We start from the raw sequence: 18907 nt of genomic DNA, 5'->3' as shown, positions 1-18907 counted from the left end.
TGAAGCGGGGGTAACAATTTCAGACACGCAGTTGATTGCGGACGAATTTGCCAAATATTACAGTCGGATATATAAATCTCACTCTGATCGTCCGGTAGAAGAGTCGAGGGCCTTATTAACTGATATTCGGCTTCCGATACTATCGGAGACTGTCTGTGACTTCCTTTATAGTGAACTTACAAACGACAAAGTAGAACCGGCCATTAAGGGTCTACAATCCAGGAAGGCAATGAGCCCCAACGGCCTCCCAATAAAACTTTACAAATCAAAAACCCGATAAAATAGCTCCCTACCTCAAAGCAATGTACGAGGAAAGCCGGGAGATAGGACAACTTCACCAAGATCAGCGGATCGCCACAGTGGTGGTCATACATAAGGAAGGTAGACCTGGGGACCAATGCTCCTCATAGAGACCTATCTGACTATTGAATACCGAGGCGAAGATATTAGCCAAACTGTTGGCGAGACGTTTGGTCGGAGTGATTTCTGGCCTGGTCCATCCGGATCAATCTGGCTTCATGCCATCTAGAAACACCTAAATCTCCGTCGACTCCACGGGAAACTTGGGAGAGTAGACAGGCTAAGGGAGGGTGGTGATGTCCCTGGATGCCACCATGGCATTCAGTACGATTGAATGGCCCTATCTCTTCGCGGAGATGAAGAAGATGGGGTTTGGCCCAGGATTTATTGGATTGGTGAAACTCCTGTACTCTGAACTGTTGGCACAGGTGGTAGTGAATAATATAAAGTCGGGACAAGGCAGGGATGCCCTCTGTCCCCGCTGCTCTATACCCTGGCACTGGAGCTGGTGAGCAGGATTGGTAGAAACCCAATCATAAGGGGTCTGAAATGGTTAGAGGAATGGGAGGATCGTATCTCCCTATATGCTGACGACATCCTTTTATACTTGCCATCGCCGTGGGCCTCAATAAATACAGTTCTTGATATATTCACCAAATTTGGCAGGTACTCTGGATATGCCATCAACTGGACCTAATCATTGATCTAAGTGCTTAGGGAAGGGTTCCCGATCCTGCTCAAGAGGTGTAGAGTGGCGGAGGCAGTGAATGGCTTTAAATATCTTGGCATTTATATCACTGGAGACCCTAGGTTATACTACAACCACTAAACACACAAATAACCTCTCGGGTCTGAACAACCTTGAACCATGAGCATGGAAAGGGAAAATGCTATGATCAAACTGTGTCTAAAATGACAGTGCCCTAATAAGGAAAGGAATCCCTTTTAAGGATGAATGCCCTCACTCACGAAAAGTGCTCTTCTTTGGGATTTTAGCATCCTTATTCTCCACACAATTGTAAAACATCCCTGAGCTCCCACCTCTCAGTGCGGTGGTTGTAGCCCTCAGTGGGACTGGGCTTTCTCACTGAGAGGAGAAAGCCCAAATGATGAAGCATGTCACCCTTTGGTGAGTGAGGGCATTCATCCTTAAAAGGGATTCCTTTCCTTATTAGGGCACTGTCATTTTAGACACAGTTTGATCATAGCATTTTCCCTTTCCATGCTCATGGTTCAAGGTTGTTCAGACCCGAGAGGTTATTTGTGTGTTTTGTGATTATTCATTGGGGTAAAACTTCTTGCAGGTCTTTAAACTCATTCCCTTGGACCCCCATTCCCTTTTTGTGTTATCCTATACTACGACCACAACCTTCTGCCACCACTGCGGCGACTTCGAAGTGATGTGGAGCACTGGACGTCTCTCCCGCTGTCCCTGCTGGGCAGGGCAGCACTTTTTGAAATGATCTCCCTACGCCGCTTCCTGTATATTCTACATAACTCACCCACTCCCATCCCAGCTACTTACTTTGCGGCAATAGAAGGTGAGCAAAGAGCCCTCTTTTGGGTAAAGGGAAGGCCTTGAATATAATTTCCCAAGTTGGTGCGGGGTGTGTACGATGGAGGACATACTACTGGGCGGCACAATTAACCAGGGCATATACCGGCCAGATAATAACCCAAAATATCTAATGGCTAGATGGCTTCTACCATGAGGATCCTATGTCAGGGCACTCTTCTCCAGACCCGCCAAGTTGAGTTTTACGGGACGTATGGCACACTCTGTCTGGATTTGGCATACAACCTACAACCTACAAAAGTCTTGGCTGGGACAAGAAAATCACACAATCTACCCCCCCTGTGGGATTCTTACTTGTTGGGAACACTTAGAAACACCAAGGGCTTTGATAGTTGGGACCTAATAGGGCTGTCTAGGGTTGGCCACGCGGAAGGAGGGCAAAGTGATAGAATTCTCTGTGCTGCAATGAGAATATGACCAAGCAGACTCGGAAATAATCAGATGCTTCCAAGTGAGGCACACCCTGTATGCATACATCCCGTTAGGGGAGACTCTACCCGAAGCAACACTGCTGGAGGACAGACTCCTCAACGGCTACATGCCTTACAAATCAATATCCCTCACCTACCGAAAGCTAATTAATCACACAGTAGATCCCCTAATACGGCTTCGGGAGAAGTGGGCACATGACCTGTTAGAACTAGATGATGAGGACTGAACGGAGGCTCTCCAAGGGAAGTCGCAATCTCATCGCGGCTTAAGCTAGTACAGCTGAAAATTCTGCATAGAACATACTATTCAGGATCAGCCTTGGCCCGAATGGGATGTGGGGAGGACTCAAGGTGTAGACGAAACTGTGGGAAGGAGGTCACGTTTCTGCATATTCTGGGGGAATGCAACATCATTTGTAAATACTGGATGTGTGTGCTAAAATGTATGACGGAGGTGCTGGGTCAGGACCTGAACCTAGAGGCTAGAAGGTGTCTTCTCAATATGTGAGTGCTGAAAGACTTGAGTAGCAAGTAGAAACTATGGACAACCTTGAGACACATGCTAGCTAAGCGAAATACTGGCAGAATGGGGGGAACAAGAGAGGACCGGGCCTAAAATCGTGGAAACAGGACATGGATTGGTGCATGTTTAGAGAAAAAACAGTGTAGGTTTACAGAAGGTGTCCAAAGAAATTATCTCAAAAAAGACCTAAATGGAATATACATCGTGGAAACGCCTGTACTCCCCCTCTTCCCCTACCTTTCCCCTTCCTGATGTACCTATGCATGCTTATTAATGTGAAATCTGAATCTATATAAATGTGATTGACATATGTACCGTCCACAACTCGCTTATATTGACGCTGACTGTAACAAATACTCAATACCTGTATACATAAAGTTAATTTACTGTCGTCAAAAAAAAGATTTAAAAAAAAAACATTCTAGGGGACTTAATCCCCCAGCCCAGAACACGCCAGGAGGCGCGTTTGCAGTGTGGTGCAGGAAAAGGGTGGGCCTCCGGCAAGATGCGGGCGTCTCTTTTATTATTTTTTTTAGAAGGGGGTTGTGTGGCCCCCCATCTCTTAGTAATTTTTAGACCCTGGCGACCCCATCCCCCAAGCCCTGACCCCTTTTTTTTATGAAAAAAAATGGGAAAAGGGCCGCGCGGCTCCCCTCCCGAGGGCGATTTAGGCCCCGGGGACCCCATCCCTCAGGGCTAGGCCTCTTTAGTTTTTAATTAGGGGAGGGGGACCACGTAGCCCCCCTTCCCTGGGCCACTTCTGGATCCGGGGCACCATCCCCCGGTGACTGACCTCTTTACTTTTTATTTGGGGGAGTGGGGCCATGTGGCCCCCCTTCCCTGGGCCACTTCTGGCCCCGGAGACCCCATCCCCCAGGGCCTAGCCTCTTTTTTATTTAATTAGGGGACGGGGCTGCGTGGCCCCCCTTCCCTGGGCCACTTCTGGCCCCAGGGACTCCATCCCTCGGGGCCTGGCCTTACGTTGGGGACCACAGGGGGAGCCACAATGCCCCCACAGCCGCTGCCGGCTCCCCACCTCCCGCGGGAGCTGGCATTGCTTTTGGACAAGGGGAGCTGCTAACATGCAGCTCCCCTTGTCCAAAAGCAATTCTGCTTTGCTTCGTGGAAGCAAGAGCAAGTTTCCTGCTATTGCTTCCAAGAAGCAAAGCTGAGTTTGCAATGGCAGGGAGGGAGCAATGCCCCCGCCCTGCCATTGCAAACGGCACATTCCTGGAGTCGGCCCTGGGGGGTGGCGGTCCTCAGGGCCAAAGAGGGCTACAGGAGGGGGGCCACGCACCCTCCCTCCCTTCGTATAAAAAGCCCCGTGGAGGTGATGGGCCCCGGGGCTGGGGGTCCGCAACAGAACCCCAGTAATTAAAGTTTGCCCCAGGGAGGTGGTGGTCCCCGGGGCAGTGCAGGAGCCCTTCCCCACACTTCATAAACTGAATTAAAGCCCCAGGGATGTGGCGGTTCCTGGGGCTTGGGGGGGCCTGCAAGGCCCCCCGCTCTTAATTACGTAATGCCCCGGAGAGGTGGCGGTCCCTGGGGCAGCGTGCGGGGCAGGAGCCCCACACAGTTTTTTTCATTAAGCCCCAGGGAGGTGGTGGTCCCCGGGGCTGTGGGTGCCCCAGCAGGCCCCCGCTACATATATTTTTTGATTGACCCCGGGACCTGGCCCACCCGAAGGTTGATTAAAATGAAGCGCGGGTGACTGCGATTCGTTTTCTTTAAATTTTGCGGCGGGATTCGCGCACCCAGCGCGAATTCTGCTGGGTTTTTTTTAATGGTTTTTTTTGGCCTGAGGGTCCCTGTCGGACCCCCTGAGCAGGCGTAGGGGTTCAGAGTGTTTCTTCCCTGCCCGCTTTTTTTGTTTTTTATCTTTTTTTTACTGTTTTCTTGTGCCTCAATTTAACCGAGTTACAAGATGGCTGCCAACACTTCTTGGTTTGGAGTGTTGGCAGCCAATCAGAATGAAACTCGTGATCGGGAGGGTTCGCGAATCCTCCTCAGCCACCAGATATCGATATTTTTATTCTATGAATTCCTCAGGAACTACTGAACGGATACACACCATTTAAAAAAAAGGTTGCTTTCTAAACCAAGACCTACCTTTTTGCCAAATTTGGTGTAATTGTGTTCAGCAGTTTGTGCTGTAGCTGTGTCTAAAGTTTCCCATATGTTTTGATGATTCATAAAATGGCGCCAAAGATATTGGCAAAAGAAAAAAACGCTTTTTGAATAGAAACGAGGTCCTAACTATAACTTCATTTTGTTTGCTCCCAAACCCACTTTAAACTACATTAGACATTTTAAAGTTATAGCTATATTTTTAATTAATCATTTATGCACCACTTTCAAATTAATGTCATACTTATAACTCACATTTATACTTATGCACTACCTTAAAATTCATATAGCTCGCGCACCTCTGTATGCAGTCTATTCACCTCACTCGCCACACTACATTTACTATAACTCATTACTGTACCATGCACTATGCTCTGCCATTATAATTGTTGTTATTAATGCAACCGTTTCACATGCTCTGACTTCTGTAATATACAAGGCTATGAGTAGTGAGTGAAGAAGGGGCAAGTTATAGTTAATGTAGTATATTGTAGAGTGTATTTGCATCCACTGGACTGGCGTCCACTGCACAGTGGAGTGTTATAGACTGCGGTATTGTACCTTGTGGGTGCATCTATTGGAACATAGTATTCTGAAATATCATATAGTCGAGTGGCATATAGTGGACTCTGGTAGAGTAGAGTGGCACAAAGCAGAATAGTGTACATTGTAGTGGAGTACCTTGGTGTACTATACAGTGGAGTGGCGTACACTGGACTTATGTAAAGTTGAGTGTAGTACAGTGCAGTGTTATAAATTATACATTATAAATCAAAATTCCCTAAAGTGCAGTGGTGTATATTTGAGTGCTGTACAATGTAGTAGTCCAGAGTGGAATAGCGTACACTACAGAGTGATACAATGCAATAGGGTACGGTGCTGTGGCGTATACTGGAGTGGCATAAAGTGTACTGCCAGACAGTGGAGTAGTGTCGAATTGAGTAATTTTCAGTGTAATAACTTCCACTTTAGTAGCATGAAATCTTCAAATGTTTATTGGAGTGGCATATACCGGAGTAACATAGAGTAGAGTGTTGTATAATTGAATAGGATTAATTATTGAAGCGTAGATTCTAGTAATATGCAGTGAAATGCCATTTAGTGCAGCGGCACAGACTGTAGTCTTGTAAAGTGTAATCTACTGCATTTCCGTACAATGGAGTGCCGTAGAATGGAGTAGCATACACTGGAATTGCGTACATTCTAGTACTGTGCTATGAAGTGGGGCATAGTCGAATAGCATATAGTGGAATAGGGTAAACTAGAGTTGCGTACAGTGAATAGTGAACAGTTGCAAGCAGTACAATTGTAGGGTATTGTATAAAGCAGAGGTAGGAAGCAGTCTGTCTTTTACGGGCATGTCTTTTCTATATTCTAAAAGGGAAACAAAACAGTCAAAAGAAAAGCACAGGAAACAAAGTCTCAAGAGGTCTCTCGGTTGCACAAGAGGCTCTCCCTTCTCAACTTCAGGAAGTGATGGTCCTCATACATGGTGGCAACAAAAAAAACAAATAATGAGCTATGGGTTTCTTATGAAAAGAATATTCATATACGTGCTACCATCACCCGGCCTGGCAGGCCGTGCATGGGTAGTGTTAACTGGGGAGGCTTGAGCAATGTGACGTGATCTTTCCTATATTACTCCTGCAAGGACAAGGAGCGCTCTGCTGCAGGAGCCTTACGGCGCTGCTGAGCTATTTTAAAATCTCACCTGTTTATTTTCTTTTTAGGTATCGGACTCGCGCTTCACTGCTCCCCTCACTCGCACTGTAATCGTGCCCCTCACCGCCGTTTGGCGGGCTGGTTCCGGGGAGGCGGACATCTTGGGTTGGGGTGGTGAGGATTGGGCTGACAGCGCTCATTGCGCATGTGCCAGCGGGGGAACGCGCATTTAAAGCGAGTCCCCGCCTTTCCCTCCCCCTGACAAGGAGCGCTCTGCTGCAGGAGCGTTACGGCGCTGCTGAGCTATTTTAAAATCTCACCTGTTTATTTTCTTTTTAGGTATCGGACTCGCGCTTCACTGCTCCCCTCACTCGCACTGTAATCGTGCCCCTCACCGCCGTTTGGCGGGCTGGTTCTGGGGAGGCGGACATCTTGGGTTGGGGTGGTGAGGATTGGGCTGACAGCGCTCATTGTGCATGCGCCAGCGGGGGAACGCGCATTTAAAGCGAGTCCCCACCTTTCCCTCCCCCTGACAAGGAGCGCTCTGCTGCAGGAGCGTTACGGCGCTGCTGAGCTATTTTAAAATCCCACCTGTTTATTTTCTTTTTAGGTATCGGACTCGCGCTTCACTGCTCCCCTCACTCGCACTGTAATCGTGCCCCTCACCGCCGTTTGGCGGGCTGGTTCCGGGGAGGCGGACATCTTGGGTTGGGGTGGTGAGGATTGGGCTGACAGCGCTCATTGCGCATGCGCCAGCAGGGGAACGCGCATTTAAAGCGAGTCCCCGCCTTTCCCTCCCCCTGACAAGGAGCGCTCTGCTGCAGGAGCGTTACGGCGCTGCTGAGCTATTTTAAAATCTCACCTGTTTATTTTCTTTTTAGGTATCGGACTCGCGCTTCACTGCTCCCCTCACTCGCACTGTAATCGTGCCCCTCACCGCCGTTTGGCGGGCTGGTTCCGGGGAGGCGGACATCTTGGGTTGGGGTGGTGAGGATTGGGCTGACAGCGCTCATTGCGCATGCGCCAGCGGGGGAACGCGCATTTAATGCTCCTCCCCTAGCGCAGCGGGATCGCGCAGCGGGCGTGTCCTCGCCTGGCCGGAGTCGTGCCAGAGTCCTGCCCGTCTGCGCCCGTCCGCGCTAAGGCCGTGCGGGATGTGGCGGGCTCTGGCTCGGGTACGTGAGAGTTGAACAACGTGTCTGTTGCCATGCCGACATATTCTAGGGAGAGCTTGATGTCCATCAATCAGGTGAGTTGCTGCTGTGCACGCCCGCCTGTTCATCCTCTCTGTGGTCCGTACCGTTGTCCATGCAATGGCCTGACACTTGACCTCCCTATGCCTCTATCTCGGAAATCTGTTTCTGCTTCTCATCATAGCAGGGTCTCTTCTTCCTCTTTGCGGATAATGAACCTGAATGTGAGGTCGATTTTAAAACATCAGCAAAATCTGTATGATCTCATTGAGGATGAAGCCCCGGACATCCTGGCTATAACTGAAACTTGGCTTCAGGAAGCTGACACTGCCATTCTCAATCTGGCATGCCCCTCTGGCTACTCGACGTACACCTTGAATAGAGCATCCAGAGGGGGGGGAATAGCACTGATAGTTAGGTCTTGTTTTCCCTGTGTGTGGAACAGCCTTAAGATCGCTGGCTGTGAAAGTGCCTCCTTCAAAGTCTCTGTCAATCCTGAGTTTACACTGTCTGGGAGGGTGGTTTATCGTCCGCCAGGCAGTGATGTGTTGTTTAGAAATGCTTTCTCTGATACGGTCGGTACTTTGATCACTGACTGCGCCAACTTTTCTATACTGGGCGATTTAAATCTGCATTTCGACACACTGTCCAGTTTGACAGCTCGTACTATCGCTTTGGACCTAGAGGCTTTTCAACTGCTCCAGCTGGTTTCACAGCCTACGCACATCGGGGGACATACCTTGGATCCTTTCTTTACCAACTTAATTGAGGCCAAAGTCACTGCAGTTACCCCAGTAGAATGGTCTGACCATCTCCTGGTATCTGTTCAGTGTCCTGTATCAGTGACTCTTCCCATTTCTTCAGCTAGACGGGTATTGAGGAGATCTTGGAACAAACTCAGGTTGGAAGACCTTCACCATCTTTTGTTGGTGGAGCCCTTGGGCCCATTGAACAATGTGGATGAAGGGTACGATCTCTTCTGCTCCTGGCTTACTAGGGCTCTGGATGCTTCGATACCCATTGTATCGATTAAGACCAACCCTCGCGAGTCTAGTCCCTGGTATGACGGGGCCTTACGTGCCTTGAAGGGAGCCTGTAGACGGGCGGAGAGGGCCTGGCGGAAGACATATGGGGCTGATTTAAAAGCCGCATATGCCGCTTCGGTTAAACTCTACCACCGGGCCATATGTCGTGCTCGTGCGGCCTTCTATGCTGAAGAATTTCGGAACAGCACCAACCCGTCGAAGGCCATCTTCAAGGCGGTTAAAGATCTTATGGCCAAACGGACTATCTCTTTAGCCGAGAGTTCTGTTTCCCATTGTGAATCCCTGGCTTCCTATTTCTTGGGAAAGGTCCAAGCTATCTATCGGACCTTCCCTAGCATTGGGGTTCCGCTGGGAAGTTCCAATGAGGCACTACGTCAGATCGCCCTGCCTTCATTTCCCCCTCTCACCTCTGACAGGTTTGACAAACTTGCTCTGCAAGTTAAATCAGGATCCCCATCTGATCCGGTAAAGCCTGCTCTCTTTCGAGACCAGACCTTTCTGGGGCGCCCTGTGGTGCGCTCCCTTGTCAACCTCTCCCTAGAGTCGGGGGTAGTTCCAGCCAAATGGAAGCAGGCGGTAGTGTCTCCGATCATCAAAAAACCCGCTCTAGACCCGTCTAAGCCTGAAAGTTTTCACCCCATTTCGCTGCTACCTTGGCCGGCAAAGTTGACAGAGGCCCATGTCAATCTGGCCCTGTCGGAACATCTAGCCCGGACCAACGCCCTGGATCCCACACAGAACGGTTTCCGTGCTGGTCACAGCACGGAGACCGCTCTCCTCGCAATGGTGGAATATCTGCGTGCTAGGTTGGATGCGGGTCAGACGGCGGCGCTGATATTGTTGGATCTCAGCGCCGCCTTCGACACTGTATCTCATGGCATCCTCCTGCATCGGCTTGAGGAGATCGGTGTCAGTGGTCTGGCGTTGCAGTGGTTCCGCTCCTTCCTGGACAATCATTCCTTCTGTGTGGCCATTCCTCCCTTTTCGTCCAGTTTCCAGCCTCTGGCCATGGGGGTTCCGCAAGGGTCTTCGCTAAGTCCCACGTTGTTTAATCTTTACGTGAGACCGCTGGCTGATGTCGCGAGGCAGTGGGGCCTTACTTTGGTCTCATATGCCGATGACACTCAGCTGGCGGTTACCCTTAGCGGAGATGTCCACCAAGACGCCCCCAGGTTTCAGTCCGGTCGGAAGGCGGTGACTTGCTGGCTGACAGAAAACTGTCTCCAGCTTAATGCCTCAAAAACAGAGGTGATGGTTGTTGGGAAGAAAGTGGAGCTCTGGGGCGATCAGTGGTGGCCTTCGGAGCTGGGCCCCACTCCGACCCCTGTGTCGGAGGTGAAAAACCTTGGGGTCTGGTTGGACGCTGGCCTTACCTTTATAGGACATACTAAAAAAACGGCAGCCTGTTGTTTTGGTCTATTAAGAGGTCTTAGACCAGTCCTTAAATACTTTGATGCCCCTACCAGACAGGTTGTAGTCCAGGCTACTATCATCTCTCACCTGGACTACGCTAGCTCTCTTCTGGTCGGGGCCAATCAGGCTGAGTTAACGCGCCTACAGCGGGTTCAAAATGCTGCGGCTAGGGCCATTGTTGGCCTACCCAGATTTTGCCCGGTGGCGAATGTCCTTCGCTCTTTGCATTGGCTCCCTGTAAGGAAGCGTATTCTTTTCAAGGTCCTTTGCTTGACTTTTAAGATATTAAGAGGTATAGGCCCTGAAATCTTGTCCAATCTTGTTTCTTTCTATGTCCCCACTCGTAGCCTCCGATCTCAGGGCCAGGCCCTTGCTGTGGTCTCTAGATTTAGACTCTGTCGGATGGGGGGTCGTTCCTTCAGCGTGAAAGCTGCACTAATTTGGAACACCCTCCCAGTCGAAATCCGTCAGTTAGACCATTTGCTTTCTTTCCGAAGAGCCATCAAGACCTTTTTGTTTTAGTTGTCTATCTTGGCGTCCCCGTTTCTGTTGTGTTGTGTTCCTCCTTGTCTGTGCGCCGGGACGCTCCTTCGCTGGAGTAGCTGTGCGCATAATAAATCAATTTAACATAACATAACATAACATGCCACCCGTCACCAGAGAGCTCCCTATGTTGTGGTACACCACCAACCCCAACAAAAGCACTGTTTGGGTTGTGGCACTTGCCCTGAACCACGACCCGTCTCCTGGGTCGTGGTGTGTGGGACTGTGGCGGTGGTTTCACTCCTTACTTCACCGGTACCACAGGCAATGCCATAGGTCAGCTCTTTCTTGGGGTCTTCTGCTCCGGTCTTCCCTGCGAGTCGAGTCGCCCCTCTTACGAGCCTTCCGTTCGGGGTGGAACTCTGGGGCAGTCCTCTCGTCTCCTTCTCGTTTTCACTCTCGTTCCTCCAGCTGATGCGCTGCTGCTGGCTTACACTCTCTCCCTAAGTAAAAACGGGGCATGGTCACTCGCACGTCGCGTTCTCTGGGGAAGCTAGAACGCTTTCCCTTTTCCCAATAGGGGCTGGAATGTTCGCCATGTCTAAGCCCTGTTCGCCATCTCATAGCTCTCCCCCTAGAAATGGCCATTGTGGCCATTCAGCTGTTGGATATCTGGAGAGGTAGTCAGGGCCTATCTGTGTCCTTCCTGGTACGTGTATAGTCTGAAAAGCACATGGTTGTAGTGCTAAGAACCAGGGCAGAATACGGGCGTTAGAATCCTTATTCTGTGCTAACCAGGTGAGAGGTGCATGGTCTGAGAGAACCAGGAATCTACGTCCCAAGAGGTAGTATTGGAGGGCTCCTACGGCCAATTTTATTGCTAAGCAGCCTTTTTTCGATTGTGGAATAGTGTTTATCCCTAGGAAACAATTTTTCCTAGGGAAATTATATACTTATATATACTTATATATAAGAGGGTCTTTAACGCTCCTTGTGGGAAGGACTGACACAGGACAGCCCCCAAGCCTTGTCCGGAGGCATCTGTCTGAAGTTCAAATGTTTTAGTAAATTCGGGACAATGATGGACAGGTATCTTGCAGATATAGGTTTTTAGGGTACTGAAGCTATATTCGTAGTCGTTGTTTCATATGGTAATGCGTGATGGGTGTTTGTTTGTGAGAAGGTCTGTAAGGGGGATGGCTATTGTAGAGAAGTGGGGAATAAATCGGCGGTAATACCCAATAAACCCAAGAAAAGATTGTACGTCTTTCTTTATTGTAGGGGTGGGAAGATTTCGAATAGCTTCAATTTTATACATTCGCGGCTGTATAAGTCCCTCCTGTATAGTACAGCCTAGATATTGAATCTTGTTCGTGGCTAATACTGACTTCTTCGAATTTATGGTGGAGCCTGCTTCTTGTATGGAGTAAAAGTGTGAGGCCAGGTGTGTTAAGTGATCTTCCCAGGTAGGGCTAAATAGAACTATATCATCCAGGTATGCTGCAGCGTACTGTCTATGGGGTTTCAATATCTTATTCATAAGATGCTGGCATGTCGCTGGTGCCCCATGCAAACCGAAGGGGAGGACTTTGAACCTGAAGGGGTAGCAAATGCTGTTTTCTCTTTTGCCTGGGAGGTTAGAGGAATATGCCACTAGCCTTTCGTCAGGTCTAGTATGGACATAAATTTGGCCTTCCCTAACTGCTCGATTAGTTCGTCAACACATGGCATGGGGTACATGTCAAATTTTGTGATTTTGTTTTCCTGGCAAAGGTCAATACAGAATTGTAAGCCATCAGGTTTCGGTACCATCACAATAGGGGAACACCATTCACTTTGGGATGGTTCTAATATGTTGGACTGAAACATAGCAGTTACTTCTTTCTCCACAGCTGCCACTGGTATGTGATAAGGTTTCAGTTTTACTACTTGATCTTGTAGAGACACTATATCATGGTGCACGAGGGAGGTTAGGCCTGGGTTAGTGGAAAAAAGACCTGGATACCTGTCTAGTAAGATAAGTAGCTGTTGTTTCTGGTCCATAGTCACTTGTAGCCCTAGGTTGATGTTGGCATCTCTATCCCCTTGAGAAGGAAGTAGGGGAATATCTACCAGGGAGGTAATATTAATATGCAGTATGGGTGTTGCTTTTCTCGAAAGGGAGGACGCCTCTTACCACTTCTTCAGAAGGTTTACATGATAAATCTGTCTTCCTCCCGACCAAAGAGGCAGGAGTACGCTATATGTAACAGGAGTCACTCTTTTCTCTATTACGTAGGGCCCTTGCCATTGCATCAGAAGTTTATTTTCCGAGGATGGTAATAGTATAAGCACCTTGTCCCCTAGCATAAATTCTCTTAGGCAACTGCCTCAGTCATGGTATCTCTTTTTATCTTGTGCTTTTTCCATATGGTTATGTACTTGACCCCATAATTAGGATAGGGTGCTCTTTAAGCCTTCTACATAAGCAAATATGGGTTTTTCTTCTTCTTACTCCTTCTCCCACTGTTCTACCGCCATATCAAGGAAGGATCGTGGTTTCCTTCCAAACACTAACTCAAGAGGGGAAAAACAGGTCGATCGTTGTTCGTGTGTTCTTATAGCAAAAAGAACCAGGGGTAGGCGTCTGTCCCAGTCTTTCCCTGTCTCTGAAACAACCTTACTTAACATACTTTTGATGGTTTTGTTGTAGCATTCCATCAGACCATCAGTCTGGGGTGGTAGACTGAGGTTCTGATCTGTTTGATCCCCAATACTCTACAAATTTGAGACATAAGGCGGGACATAAACGGGGTCTCTTGATAGGTCACTCTCTTCTGGGAACCCTACTCTTGAAAAGAAGATCATAGCCTGCGCTATGTTAGTAGTTGTCATACTAGATAAAGGGAAGGCTTCTGGATATCAGCTAGCATAATCAACTAAAACCAATATGTAACGGTGGCCTCAGGCAGAAAGGTAAAGAGGACCTACCAGGTCCATTCCAACTCTCTTAAAAGGAACATCAATTATAGGGAAAGGAAGTAAGGGGGCTTTTATTTTTTACAGAAGCAGGATTTTTATATTGACAAGGTACACAACAAGCTCAGAGTCTGGCGACGTCTCAATAAACCCCTGGCCAGTAACATTTCTCGGTTAAATATTTAAGGGTATTGTTTTGCCCATAATGCCCCCTATCTGGTTATAAGCTAGGTGTAATACCTGTTCCCTAAAGGCAGTGGGAACCAAAAACTGATTAGGGGTTGTTCCCCCTTTCACGCTCTGTATAGCAAACCCCTTTTGGTAAAGAAATAGGGTCCTACCTGCTCTGATTCCTGTTCTTGTGCCCTTTTCCAGGCGTATCGTAGAGTACCGTCATCACGTTGGGCGGCTCGAAAACTCATCTGGGCGCTCTCTCTTCCTCCTGGGTTTGAGAGGAGAAAAACAGGTTGTGACATCTGCGCCATGTTGTATGCCCTTAGTTTTTACCTGTCTTTTTTGGATTTCTTTCTCCTTACGCTTGCTCCTGTCTCTTCTATCTCGCTCTGGCTAAAGGAGGCTTCCTGCAACCAAGATATGGTGGTACTTTTGGTACATTCTGAATAGTATTTGAACCGAGGATAGTCAGTGCCCACTATAATTGACTCTGGTAAAAGTAGTACCACTCCAACCTTTCATAAGTGAGGGTCACACTCTACATCAAGCAGGATTTCAGCCACCGGATAGGCCTTGGAGTCACCGTGTATGCAGGTGACACACACCTGTTCATCCTCTTGTATTTGGGGTTCAGGTGTCAAGTTCTTGTTCACTATATTGAAACAACATTCTGTGTCTAGGAGAGCTAGTTGAGCCTTCCCATTCACACAATACTGCCGCCTATATTGACCCAGGGGCTTTCCCATGACATATACGTGGCCTTTGGTATACCCTAACTCCATAGGCTCAGCCACTGGTGTTTTATGTGGACATTGTCTGGCTATATGGCCCCATTCTGTGCAGTTGTAACACTGTGGACCCTGACTGTTAGGGACAGGTGTGGATTTAGGAGGGCTACAGAGGATTCCATGAAGTTTGTTCTCAGTGCGAATCATACTCCTGGAAAGACTAAAAGAAGGTCGTGTAGGGCTGGCTTTGAATTCAGGTGATCTGTGGAATGCACAAGCAAGGTCTACCACTGTTGCTGAGGTGAGATGGGGATGCTGTTTAACCCAAATACAGGTACTAACAGGTAAAGCCTCAAGGAACTGCTCTAGGTACACTTTCTCTATTACCTCCTCCATAGTAGAGGTGTGACATGAGAGCCACCTGTTGCCCAGGTCCCTGATCCGGTAGTAAAGGGCCCTTGTATTGTCCCTTGCAACCCACTTCTCCTTCCTGAACTTGGCCCTGTAATATTCTGTATCACATCCTAGCTGCTCTAGTATTGCCTTTTTGATATCTTCATAGTCCGTGGTGCCTGCTGAGTTCGCTGCCTGATAGGCGGCTTGTAATTCCCCCGAGAGCACAGGGGCTATATACTGGCCCCACCTTTCAGGAGGCCAGGCGGCCGTAGTGGCGACCCGCTCAAAGTTTATAAAAAAGTAGTCTGGGTCGTCCCCTTCTTGATACTTTTGTAGTACCGATCCTAGGACATTGGGTCTGACTCTCGTTTTGACTATGGCAGTGGTTAACCTCAGGATGGCACTATCCTGTACCTGTTGTTTGTTGAGTTCAGCTTGAGTCTTTAGGTCTTCTTGTAATACCTCACGGTCTCTCTGCGTAGTTTGAGCATGTTGCTCCAATACCAATTGTAGATGCCTCTGTCCCTCTGCTAGCTGGGATATAATCCCTCTATGGGCAGGGGTTGTGTCATTTGTGCAACACAAAGGGAGAGGAATCCCACTTTTGACACCGCTGAAGGGTATTGTATAAAGCAGAGGTAGGAAGCAGTCTGTCTTTTAAGGGTATGTATTCTCTTTATTTTAAAAGGGAAACAAAACAGTCAAAGGAAAAGCAAAGGAAACAAAGTCTCAAGAGGTCTCTCGGTTGCACATGAGGCTCTTCCTTCTTCTCGTCTTCAGGAAGTGATGGTCCTCATACGTGGTGGCAAAAAAAAAAGAATACAAAACAAATAATGAGCCATGGGTTACATATGAAAAGAATATTCACATATGTACTACCATCACAAGGCTGGGCAGGTCGTGCATGGGTAGGGTTAACTGGGAGGCCTGAGCAGTGTGACGTGGTCTTTCCTACACAACTCCTGCATGCCACCCGTTGCCAGAGTGCTCCCTATGTTGTGGCACCCCACCAAAAGCACCATTTGGGTAGTGGCACTTGCCTTGGACCATGACCCGTCTCCTGGGTCATGGTGAGTGGGACTGTGGTGGTGGTTTCACTCCTTAGTTCACCAGTACTACAGGCAACGCTGTTAGTCAGCTCTTTCTTGGGGTCTTCTGCTCCGGTCTTCCCTGTGAGTCGAATTGTCCCCTCTTCCGCGCCTTCTGTTCGGAGTGGAGCTATGGGGCCGTCCTCTCTCCTCGTCTTTGCTCCTGTTCCTCCAGCCAACGCGCAGCTGCTGGCTCGCACTCTCTCCCTCAGCAAAAAGGGGGCTTGACCACTCACATGCCGCGTTCTCCGGGGAAGCTAGAATGCTTTCCCCTTTCCCGAGAGGGGCCGGAATGTCGCCCATGTCTGAGCCCTGTCATCCTCACAACAGTGTAGGGGTATCCAGATACTTTCATACACAAAAGTGTAATAGAATACAGCGGTGAATAGTATAATAGCATATAGTGTTGTAGACTGGAGTGGCATACAGTGGAATTCGGTGGAGTATTGTGACTAACATACAGTAAAATATAGTGGCGTATACTGGTGTGTCGCAAAGTGGAGTACCATACTTTAAAGTGAATTGTTTTACAGTAAAGCTGCATAAAGTGAAGTGTTTGAATTAAAGGAAAAATAGGGAAACATAGGGTTAAAGTGTGTGAAAGATGTAAAGGTTATATCCGCAAAATATATTTTATAGTATGTAAATGTAAATTTCCTGGTTGTATATGTAAATAGTAATGTTAAACGTATACGTTATATGAAGCATACTTATATATTGCTCTATGATGTACCATGCTAAGTTCATGGTATACCATTGTCCATAAGGTTCCCAACTGGGTATGTGATTGGTTCATGACTGCGTTTACCAAAGGTAAACATCAGCCATATCGTTTTTTTTCACAAATTGCCTTTAATGTGCGATCAGCGTTTTCCTGTCTTATGGCTTTAGGTGTTACATATAATTTTGTTTTATTGTTATTAATATCATATTACTACTTTATTTAAGTGATGATAGGATTTTTTTTATGTTTTCCCCCTAAATAATTTTGGACCCGTTTGTTGAATCCCTGTGAAATTTTGCATATGTGTTGCACCCGTTTAATTTTGGAAGGAGGAAATGTTTTAGTCAAGGGGGCCCCAAAGAGAAAAGGGGGTCCAAAAACGAGCTTAATTGCGATGCACTTCACATACACTTTTGTATTTTCCGATACACAAAAACTGTCTGTCGCATTTCGTTACAATGTGGCTGAATTACATATTATAGTGCCCACATTATCATTTTGTGTAGTTTAGGTGGGTAGCGTAACTCATTTATAAGTTTTAAGGTATTTAAAGTAAGTGGTATCTGTTGTGGCATTATTTTAGAGAAATATGGGGATATTTCACAATAGTACCACAGTACATAGTGATTACAAGTAATTAGCTTATTGTGCTATCATTGCCTTTAGAAATGTTAAATGCAGCTATGTTGTTTTTAGGTACACCATGTTCTGCTGTATGCCTATCGATGTAGGTAAGTATTAGGTGTGGTGAATTTGCACTAGCTGTTACCACTTTAGTAAAGTGGTAATAGGTAGATCAAAACATTTATACGTTTCTAGATATATATTTTTAAATACGGAGAGGTCAGCAACGCAATACCCGAAAAACATTTTGTAAGGTTAACATTTTTCTATTTTAATTTCTATTTTCATGTGCTGAATAGTTTTTTAAAATGAAAATACCTATAATGATTGAAGAATTATACAATTACAGCTTGAATTCGAAACACCTACCCTTCAGGTGCTATAAAATAAAAAAGCCACACTGCCCCTCTTAGCGCTGCTACGGATCTTCAAATTGGTGAGTCGGTGCAAATAGGGACGATCCTGAGGGAAATGCATTAGTGAAATTCTGCTTTGTAAACTAGCACAGAATTTATTAATAGTTAGTGCACTATCCCGTACACTTTTTGTACATATTTAAACATGTAAAAATTGAAAATACACTTTAGCACACTATATTTATAAAATATATCTTATAATGTATTTGCACTTTTTTTCATTTTTCTTTGTTTTTCCGGTATCGCAGTACTCCCGTTTGTTTTGTAAAATATATAGAAACTTATAAATATTTTCCTACCTATTACCACTTCACTAAAATGGTAATAGGTATGGGAAAAATACCAAACCTAATACTTACCAACATGTGGCATAACACAGAACACAGGGAAACTCAAACTGAAAACAACATGGCTGACTTTAACTTTTGTATATTCAGTCAATAGCCAATCAGCTAATGATGTGTCATTGTTCTATGCTTCTGGAGTACAACAGCACTACCACAGCCACAGATATAGCTAAATTAAACACACTTAAAACATATAAAATACGTACCCAACTTACCTGCAGTACCCCAAAGAATCATCTACAAACCATAATGAATAATCAATCTAAATTTCATAAAATCTGAATTATGGTTTTCGCACAATGCAAAATACAAACATCTATGTAAGATGCATTAGATTTTTTGCTCTTTTTGGTAGCCCACTTTTTTCTTTGCACTCCCTTGATGAAATGCTGCAAAACATTCAGTACTCCAAGAATGAAAAGGGGGCAGTAGGTCTGCAAAGTTTTGTGGGTATTCTTCCAACGGGTGCAAAGTTATTAGGGACAAAACTCTCTCTCTCTCTCTCTCTATATATATATATATATATACGCGTTTCGACCATCAAGGTCTTGATCACGGTAGTAAACACAGTCCTGTTTTAATTTTTCACTATTTATACTGAATCTTCACTTCACCCATGATGAGGCATTGTGGGATTCGTAGTTCACATTTTATAAACAATTATTCCTTCATTTATCTTTCAACTCTAAATGGTCAGA

The 18907-nt window shown here is 46.8% G+C and overlaps 2 protein-coding genes across 10 annotated transcripts in view; one reads left to right on the top strand and one right to left on the bottom strand.

The window, feature by feature from the left end:
- Positions 1 to 18907, top strand: part of LOC146789441 (ATP-binding cassette sub-family B member 5-like) — a 1226636-nt gene that overhangs the window by 187644 nt on the left and 1020085 nt on the right. The window lies entirely within an intron of this gene.
- Positions 1 to 18907, bottom strand: part of LOC146789442 (uncharacterized) — a 379805-nt gene that overhangs the window by 223044 nt on the left and 137854 nt on the right. For all 9 annotated transcript variants that reach the window (XM_085631582.1, XM_085631585.1, XM_085631584.1 and 6 more), the window contains exon 2: positions 14054 to 14154. In XM_085631582.1, the coding sequence (XP_085487708.1) occupies positions 14054 to 14134 (81 nt within the window). In that variant the 5' untranslated portion in view covers positions 14135 to 14154. The remainder of the gene's footprint in view (positions 1 to 14053; positions 14155 to 18907) is intronic.

This window comes from Triturus cristatus, chromosome 10 (assembly GCF_964204655.1).
Source record: "Triturus cristatus chromosome 10, aTriCri1.1, whole genome shotgun sequence".
Lineage (NCBI taxonomy): Eukaryota > Metazoa > Chordata > Amphibia > Caudata > Salamandridae > Triturus > Triturus cristatus.
The sequence above is the reverse complement of the archived record's forward strand: the minus strand, read 5'-3'. Positions and strand labels throughout refer to the sequence as shown.